The sequence below is a fragment of the Sinocyclocheilus rhinocerous genome, unplaced genomic scaffold (genome assembly GCF_001515625.1).
Source record: "Sinocyclocheilus rhinocerous isolate Xijiao unplaced genomic scaffold, SAMN03320098_v1.1 scaffold381, whole genome shotgun sequence".
NCBI classification, from domain to species: domain Eukaryota; kingdom Metazoa; phylum Chordata; class Actinopteri; order Cypriniformes; family Cyprinidae; genus Sinocyclocheilus; species Sinocyclocheilus rhinocerous.
The window spans coordinates 73,429-82,428 of record NW_015640044.1 but is presented as its reverse complement, the minus strand read 5'-3'; the positions used below and the strand labels follow the sequence as shown (position 1 = coordinate 82,428).

The window sequence follows — 9,000 nt, the reverse complement described above, 5'->3', positions numbered from 1 at the left end:
TGTTGTTTGGGGGGGGGGGGTTTCTTTCACTTCAAACAATGCCAAAACCCTGGAACTAAGTATTTATTACCTGCAAACAAACAAGCAACATCAAGAAGAAATCTTTCATACATCTGTGGAACCTCACAACTGAATGGGGTCTCACACCGGACGAGAAGCGCAGCGCCACACCACGTCTTTAAAATTCGGACAAACTGTTTTCTATGAGTGTACGCACACCGGCGGCGCCACTCAGCGTCTGTCCTCGCCACAGAGCACCACTCACTAGTTTTCCATTAAATCACTTTAGATTTGTCCCAAATTATTGTTGATGTATACAATGACTTAGGCTGGAAGATTGTGTATTGTGCATTTTTCAGCATAAAGCTTATCTGTGGCTTGACTAAAGTCTGTATGCTTCATATAAAGAGCTATAACATGGATCACGCTTTCTCTTTCTGTTTGCTCTTTGTCAAACACCAAACTTAAAACTCCTCAACACCCACTTTGTTCAATTGCGTTTGGATTATGTCTCAACATATGTGTCCACAAATTGAAAATGCAAATACAATTTGCAATTACTTTTGAATATCATTCTTTAAACTTGAGTGTGGTGCTTTAATATCAGCAGTGTTTTATACTTTGCTCTAACGCTCATTCTCCAGCTGCATGTGCAGAGTTCAGTACAGTTGGCTTGGCAACATATTCACAGATTCGTTTTGAGGCAAATTAGGCTGTAGCTGGTTGTCTACGATTGAAAAGAGGTGTTATTTGTGTAGTAACAACTTTTAGCTCACAAGTTATTGATCTGAGAAATTCGAATCGGTGAATACGTTGCCAACTTTACTGAACTCATGTGCAGGAGGTGGAAACAGAGCAGTACTACACTTTCTTTCTGGAAACACTGAAAGAGCGTGGATATGATGGCTTTTTCTGTCCAAAGTCTCGTGCCAAACTCATGTCAGAACAGGAGCGGAAACATGTGGATGGCTGTGCTGTGTTCTTCAAGACTGAGAAGTGAGAATCTCCTTCTGTCTTCTTACAAGGTTTAAAATGAAATGATATTAAGCTCATCTTGTGCACTTTTTTATTTTCTAGATTTACTCTGGTGCAGAAACACACAGTGGAGTTCAATCAGGTTGCCATGGCAAACTCGGAGGGCTCGGAGGTTATGCTAAACAGAGTCATGACCAAAGATAACATCGGAGTAGCTGTCCTGTTGGAGGTGAAGAAAGACTTGTTTGCTAGTGGTAAGGACCTTGAATGATAACTCTGTAGTTCACATTAAATAGCTCAATTTAGGTTTCCTGTTCTTCACTGACACACCTTCTGTTTAGCTTTGTCCTGTAGATGGCAGTAAATCACAAAGTTAAAAATGTTTACATGAGAGGACAATAATAACTAGTGTCTCTGAAAATAAATTAAAGTTCACAAACAACACTGTGTCAGTAGAATTCATTTTGAGCCCAAAAATTATTCGACATCAAACAAATGATTCGGAGTATATTAGTATTTATATATTACATTTGGTTGTTTTTTTTACATTTTTGCTATGTGTGGCAAGTTAGGAAATTGGATATCTAGACATTGGCCACTTTGAAAATAACATCAGTAGCATTCTCTGAATGTTTTAGAAGATGCAGCTGCAATTAAATGAAATTATGAAACTTATGTCTGTCAAAATTTGGTAATCCAAGTTAGTCATAAGTGATGTGCTGCTCTGATATATAAAATGAAATCCTGTGGTTGAATTCAGTGTTAGGTTGGATTTCAGTGATAATATACTTTTTAATTCCTTCATGATGCCTCAATACAGCTGAATACAATTTCTTAAGCATACACACTTTTTGATGAGTTCTGCTTTATTTCTTCTTTCTCAGCGTATTCTTCATTTTTTTTCCCCCTTCAATCTACAATATTTTTGTGTTTTCAAAATATTGCAATACTGATTACACTTTGAAAACAGAGTTTCCTGTTCACATTCAGCTTTTGAATTTCTCTGAACTAGGAGCAATGACCTTGAATATAAAATATCTTTAGATGTCACAGCTCCATTTGCTTCCTCTTTAGTAAAATACTTCCATCCCATTCGTTTTACTGGTGTTCTAATGCAGGTTTAAAGCAGCCTGCAGAGAAACAGCTCCTGCTGGTAGCTAATGCCCACATGCACTGGGATCCAGAGTACTCAGATGTGAAGCTCATCCAGACCATGATGTTCCTGTCTGAGCTAAAGAGCATCACTGAGAGGGCATCGGGCTCCATCAACTCTGCATCACCCACGTCAGACACCAGCACCATCCCTATAGTCCTGTGCGCTGACCTCAACTCCCTCCCAGACTCTGGTAAGTGATGTCTGGAATTGCTTATTGAAGATAAATAGTTAGAGGGAATGGGGAACTCACTTGGGCAATCTATATTGTGTAAATTCCAACTAAGATGAGTTCAAGAAGTCCACGTAAGCAAGCCGTAATATAGCGCCCATGAAGTGGATGGCTGGCAGTTGCCTTTGCGTTCCTTGTAATAGGATAAGTGTCTATGTCCACCTGCTGCAATATTAAAGGGATGGTTCATCCCAAATTGAAAATTCTGTCATCATTTACTGACCCTCATGTTGTTTCAAATATCTATGACTTTGTGGAACACAAAAGAAGATATTTTAAAGAATGCAGGTAACCTTTGACTTCCGTTGTATAGACAAAAACTCACTGAGACATTTCTCAAAATATCTTTTTATGTTCCACAGAAGAAAAAAAGTCATACAGGTTTGGAATGGCATGAAGGTGAGTAAATGACGAACTAATTTTAATTTTGGGGGGTGAATTACTCTTTAAAGGGGTCATATGATGTTGCTAAAAAGAACATTATTTTGTGTATTTGGTGTAATGAAATGTGTTTATGCGGTTTAAGGTTCAAAAAACACATTATTTTCCACATAGGGTTGAAGTGTTCTGGAACAGTGTTGTAAATACAACTTAACCACTGATTTCTAGTCGTGTCCATTTTTGGAAGGCCAAACAAAGTAGTTTTGCTTTCACAACGAAACACAGCGTCACACAATGAAACACAGCGTCACACACGACGGCCTAGAGTGAGCAGAGGCCGGGGGCTAGCGTGAGGAACGGCCGGAGGGCTAGAGTGAGCGGAGGCCGGTGGGCTTGAGAACAGCGCGGCAGGCGGATTCGACAAAGGAGTGTCCGAAGGGCTTGTGGCAACCACATGTGACGACCCCGGACTGGACTCCACTTCATCCACGGTGAAAGCCGATCCGGCTATCCACAGCGCAAAGTTGTTGTATTTCCTCAGCAACCAGCACGGATCAGCTCCAGGCATGACGAAGCGATATCGTCCTCTTTTGGAAGGCCAAACAAAGTAGTTTCGCTTTCACAACGAAGCACACAGCGTCTTCACGACATGGCGGCGGCGGCAACAATACTACAGCGAGAATAAAAGTTACGCCTTCTTTCTTTGCGTGAACATTTGGGCGGCGTTATGCAAATCTTCCCACATCGTGACGTAGACATGTGGGGGTGTGTTAGAACGAGCCGTTTTAGGTAGGCGTGGCTGACTCTTAACCTTTATAAAGAATATCTCTTTGGATTTGAGACTTTAGTCTTTGCAACTTTACAGATCTTCTTTATGCACCAAGAGCTTGTAACACTCCAAAGAGAAAGGAAAAATTGAAATCGCATCATATGACCCCTTTAATGTCATTCCTAAGAGAAATATGGACATAAAATTTAGATTCGGCATGAAGCTCTTGTCTCAGCATTACTAGGTTTCCTGGCCTTTCACAGGTGTGGTGGAGTATCTAAGTAATGGTGGAGTTGCAGAAAATCACAAAGACTTTAAGGAACTGCGTTACAGCGATTGCTTAACCAACTTCAGTTGCAACGGCAAAAATGGCAAGCCCGATGGCAGTATCACGCACAGTTTCCAGCTGAAGAGTGCCTACGAGGGGAATCTCATGCCCTACACCAACTACACTTATGACTTCAAGGTGAGGAGATACATAATTCAGATATATTTAGGTTTCACGGTTTTAGTGAATTGTGATTTGCTTTGTTATTGTATTGCACTGAAACCAGTGCACTAGGAGCTGCTGGCTCCTAATTTTATATTATTGTCACAGATTTTTATTTATCTTTGTTTTTTTTTTTACCCATTTTTGAAACCTGCTTTCTCCTTTTTTGTAGGGCGTGATTGACTACATCTTCTTCTCTAAGACACACATGCGTGTTCTGGGCGTTCTGGGTCCACTGGAGACTCAGTGGCTGAAGGACAACAACATAACTGGCTGCCCCCACCCGCACATCCCCTCCGATCACTTTTCCCTTCTGGCTCAGCTGGAGTACCACCCGCCTTTACCCCCCCTCAACGGGCTGCATCTGCCAGTCCACAGGTAGTGCAGCCCCCCTTCCCCAAACCATGGACGAATGATGAACTCCTTCAAATATAGGCACACACATTAAGGAGTGAAGTACTCGCCTACTTTGTTCCTTTTTTTTAACCTTTGCACACGATTATATGATCTTATTACGTTTTCCAACATGAAAACAAAAGCTTAATACCAAATTAGGGTTGGGATTCTCTGTTTGGTACCAAACAAACGCTGCTTTCAGGGATATCGATCTGTTTGTCTGAGTCTAAATGTGAGATTGTGTAAGCCATGTATCAGTATTTGGATGGTAGAAATGTGTAACTTAAGCGAAGACAGATCATGTAGCATAACAATGTCAGAAAGAGTATTACAAAAAAGATGTTTCATTTAGCATCCTCTTTTAAATTCCCCTTCAGCATCTCATAAATTTGACAAGAAATCATTATGACAGCATTTAAATCTGTGAATTTCCCAGTACAATAAAACCCCATTTGTCTCTTTATTATGCAATCAAATATTAGTTACTGCATCCTGTGCAGGATGTTATCGGAGGATGGATTTGCATTAAGGTTATGAACTGAAACTGCGGCGAGGTAGGAATTTTCGGCAATCTATTTTTAATTGAAAATTCTTAATAGTGCAATGTAAAGTATTATGCAAACTTGTCTTTTGGTCAAAAATGTACACTATTAAAGAGGATCCCAGCCCTACTGATTATAACCCAGCTGTGCGGTTTTCTCTTGCTGCTTGCATCAGCATCTAAATCACATCACCGTACTGATGTATATTTACACAATACAAGTCCTCCCTGCCTCCGTGATCTCATGATGTCAGCGAGAATCTCTGATTGGTAGATGGTTGACGTTATTGGTACAATTTATAATTGCTACAGAAGACTACCTAGGGGTTTAAGGCATAGTTTGCCCAAAAATGAAAATACTGTCATATTTTACTCACCCTCATGGTGTTCCAAACCTGTATGACTTTGTTTCTTCTGTGGAACAGTTTTCATTTTTGGGTGAACTATCCCTTTAACTCAGGCTAATTCAGCTTAGTCCTGTTTCACATTTGTTTCAATGCTAATGGCTTGTCAGCTGCATCGGTACAGGATGAATGTTAATTTATAAATGTCATTTTGTGATTTGTTGGAGAAGAGAAAAGTGACATGATTCTTTCATTTTATTTGTTTGGCACAACTATACGATTCGAGAGCGTTTCTGTAGTTAAAGGCTGTTCTCACTGTTATATCTACATATTTATGGTTTTCAAGGTCGGCAAGCTAAAACACAACGTTGAAAATCTGAATTTATGTATTGTTCCGAACACAGCAAACTAACACAGAAACATATCTGTCATTGCTAGGAGACAAATAACCAGTTAAAGCAATATGCGTTGTAAAATCATATCAGACATTTTTGATGTTGTCCGACTGGACATAGTTCATAGTACGAAGCTAAAAAAGAAAAAAGTCTGTGCCCATCATATACACTGTGATTTTCTGTGAAATCTGTCACCTCAAATCTGCATTTGCTCAGACTTTAGGCATCTAGTGTCAACTTGTCAAGAGTGCAAACCGTGGTAAAAGTTGTGTAGTGTATTTATAGTCTTAAACTGAATGAATTTGGGCAAACTATTACATTTTCTAAAGCATTTATTTGATGTCAGTGGCATTAGTGTTGTCTGTCACATGACTACTGTGAGAACATTTCCCTGCATGAATTCAGACTTTTATAAACTAAAAAATAGCAATCATCAAAATGTATAAAGCAAGGTCTTGAGTTAAAATCCTGGAGCATTTTGTGATGTTTAACCTGTGAGGAGCGTAGGTTGTTGATCGTATTTGTCTATTCGACACATCCAGGCTCACTTAATGTCTTCTTTGTACAAAGCTATAACTTCCCTAACATGCTTCAGCAGACTGTGCCTTGTTCTGTGTTGAGCTGGTGTGAGTAATACGTTTCAAAAGGAAGCTCAGAGGTGCTGAAGTGGACTAATTAGTGTTGGACTATGTGTGCTGCATGCTACTTATCACTTACTGCCATCAGACTTCAGAAAATAAACAATAACCACACTGATTAACTCCCATCCCTGTTCAATTTACTGACATATTTGGTTTGGATACGTGCAACACCTTCACATTTGAGATTTTTAGTCAGCAAAACCGAAGCATTTATTTAACAAAGTATTTAATCAGGAAATGCTGTGCAAATTTGACATTGCATCATTTCTAAAAGTGGAACACTTGAGCATCAGTGCTTTCACTTTTTGTCACTTTTGCAGAAATTGATAAGTAGAGCATTCCTCTTTGATCAAACTGTGCCTAGTCTGAACCATCTTTTCTACAGCAGTACTGCCTGTGAAAGCAAGACGCTTACAGAGTGAGCCAGCACCAGCATCCATCCCTGCACCCTTCCATCCACTCATCCATTCATCTGTCCATCTCTTCTCTTCACCAGAGAGACATGGTGACTACTTAAGTGGCCGTGATACAGTTATAATGTTTTTATAACTGTAAGCAAGTCAATTTGCAATCAACATTGTTTCCCTGGTTTAGTGGTAGCAGTAGTTTTGTTTTCTGGTGGATACATGTGTTCTCCTTACAGAAAGTCCCACTGAACAAGCTGAACATATTTCTTCATGGCAAAGGGTCTGAATGGCCAGCTATTTTAATCCAGATTGATGAACATGCAGTATTTTTAAACTAGTAATAAAAGCATGTGGAAAATAGCAGTAGTCTTTCATTGAATATGGATTATGGCACCGGGGTTTGAGGTCAGTCTTGATTAAGAAATTCTAATTAATGAAGGACTTGCATGATTGTAAGATAATGTAAAGTATTGTTTTGCTAAGAACCTTGAGACACAATGATTAGAATATCCAAAAAAGAGCATTTTCCCAATGAGATGATGACTTAATCACTGGATTTTTCTCATTGACTTTGGGAGTTTTTTTCAGGCAGTTTCTCCTCCGCTGAGGAATACACATTTTGTAAATCTTGTTTAGTCTATGAACATATATGGTGATGATTATATTGGGGAAAAAAACTTTCTGTTTGCAAATGAAAATGGTGCTACATGTGGCCCATTTGTAAAACAAGAAATTCTAGTCTCCCACCTTAAAGGCAATAAAGATGTCATTTTAAAGGAAGAAGGTTGTGAGTTTTATTTCAAAATAATAATTACAGATTTTGTAGACAGCCTACGATAACAAATTTGTGACTACGTAAATATGGCCTGATAACATTCAGCACACTTGAGTTGCCTGTTTAACGAAAAGGAATAGTTGAAAAGTAGGAAGTGGAAAATGTCTTTATCGCAGTTGTTCTTGTCCGCTTTGATTTATGCCGCAGTGGTCTCGGCACTTTCCTTTGCACTTCTTTTGCTGTAAAGTAGGAAAAAGAAACAAAAGACGACCATTAGACAATGCAAAGAAAGATAAAACAAAAGGTCAATTCTAGCTTAGACAGTCTTGTTTTTGGGAGTTAAGACTTAAACCCTACCTCATTACTCTTGTGAGGACTTTGTTGATCCATTGTGCTTCAGGGTCTATGCAAACTGTTTTGTTGTCCTTTTTGGTAATCCTGAGGAATTTAAAACGATTTAATAAATATATGCAACAATATTTGCCTGTCTTACACAAATGTATGGGCAATAAGTGACATTTGTCTGAGAGCTGCGTGGGCAAATGAATGAAAAATGTAACCTATTTTCGAGAGCGCTGAGGTTTGTCAGAACAGAGGAAACATGCACCCCCTTGCACATTTCCCTCATGTCTGTGATTGAAGTGTGTGTGCCACCGATGAGTAGAAGCAAAACATCATGACTCACAAGATCTCAGTTTTGCGACAGTGTGCTCCCGGAGGCAGGATCTCAATCCTCTGGAACAGCCGAGCTGGGATTATGGATGAGGTGGTGGTCACACACTGACAGTTGCTGTTGGCAACAACACCATCCATTGGCAATGCTGAAAGAAGCCATGTAGATACAGTTAGAATGACATGCTGTAACCATTCTATCAGAAATAAAAAAAGACCGAATAAATGGCTAGTATGTTAAAAAATAATTAGGACAACAGTTGAGTGCATAATTAACCTGCAGTAAATTATAGCACATTTTACCCTTTAACAGATCCACCTTTTAAACTTCGAAAGCACTTGGTTTGTACAGACATCTTTGTATAAAAACACCACATAATATTGACCACACAGAATGCTGCACCACTAAAATACAAAAATAAAATACATTTCTATACTCTTACCAAAGAGGGTTGTGAAGCAGCAGGCTGCAGTAGCTGCCAGCAGTAAATAAGAGAGCAGTGACATGTTGAGGCTGAGATCAGATGTGGAGTGAAGCAAGTCTAGGATGAGAGGCGTCGTCTGCCCAGTTTATATTGATGCTCAGAAGAGGAAGTGATAAACGTATAATAGCAAGTGGGTGAAAAAGAATTATGCATATGAGTTGGAATTTTACTGTCAGAGGAAAATAGTTATATAGTTTTACTCTTAAAGGAGATGGAAAGATAATCACATAAATTCACAATATAATATTGAATATTTTAAAGTAATTTACTTCTGAATCTCAATAATGGATTTTGTTAACTCACTGGCGATAATTAACACATGGCAAGAAACTTTAGCATTTTTT

At 39.1% G+C, this 9,000-nt stretch overlaps 3 protein-coding genes across 5 annotated transcripts in view; 1 reads left to right on the top strand and 2 right to left on the bottom strand.

Annotated features, from left to right (window-relative positions):
- Positions 1-3,399, bottom strand: part of LOC107752362 (39S ribosomal protein L1, mitochondrial-like) — a 17,603-nt gene extending 14,204 nt beyond the window's left edge. The window contains exon 1 of the mRNA XM_016568312.1: positions 3,391-3,399. Within this exon, the coding sequence (XP_016423798.1) occupies positions 3,391-3,392 (2 nt within the window). The 5' untranslated portion in view covers positions 3,393-3,399. The remainder of the gene's footprint in view (positions 1-3,390) is intronic.
- LOC107752360 (CCR4-NOT transcription complex subunit 6-like) overlaps positions 1-7,084 on the top strand; it is a 13,395-nt gene extending 6,311 nt beyond the window's left edge. For 2 of the 3 annotated variants that reach the window (XM_016568308.1, XM_016568309.1), the window contains exons 8-13: positions 842-996; positions 1,078-1,229; positions 2,094-2,321; positions 3,774-3,976; positions 4,173-4,378; positions 6,703-7,084. In XM_016568308.1, the coding sequence (XP_016423794.1) occupies positions 842-996; positions 1,078-1,229; positions 2,094-2,321; positions 3,774-3,976; positions 4,173-4,378; positions 6,703-6,739 (981 nt within the window). In that variant the 3' untranslated portion in view covers positions 6,740-7,084. The remainder of the gene's footprint in view (positions 1-841; positions 997-1,077; positions 1,230-2,093; positions 2,322-3,773; positions 3,977-4,172; positions 4,379-6,702) is intronic. The other variant, XM_016568310.1, reaches the window with a different exon arrangement.
- Positions 7,085-7,176: 92 nt separating this feature from the next.
- On the bottom strand, positions 7,177-8,993 carry LOC107752363 (C-X-C motif chemokine 13-like). The gene is made up of 4 exons (XM_016568313.1): positions 8,615-8,993; positions 8,185-8,320; positions 7,857-7,937; positions 7,177-7,738 (listed from the first exon to the last, which is right to left on the bottom strand). Exons 1-4 carry the CDS (start codon positions 8,676-8,678, stop codon positions 7,696-7,698), a joined length of 324 nt encoding a protein of 107 aa, XP_016423799.1. The 5' UTR covers positions 8,679-8,993; the 3' UTR covers positions 7,177-7,695.
- Between the last annotated feature and the right edge of the window lie 7 nt (positions 8,994-9,000).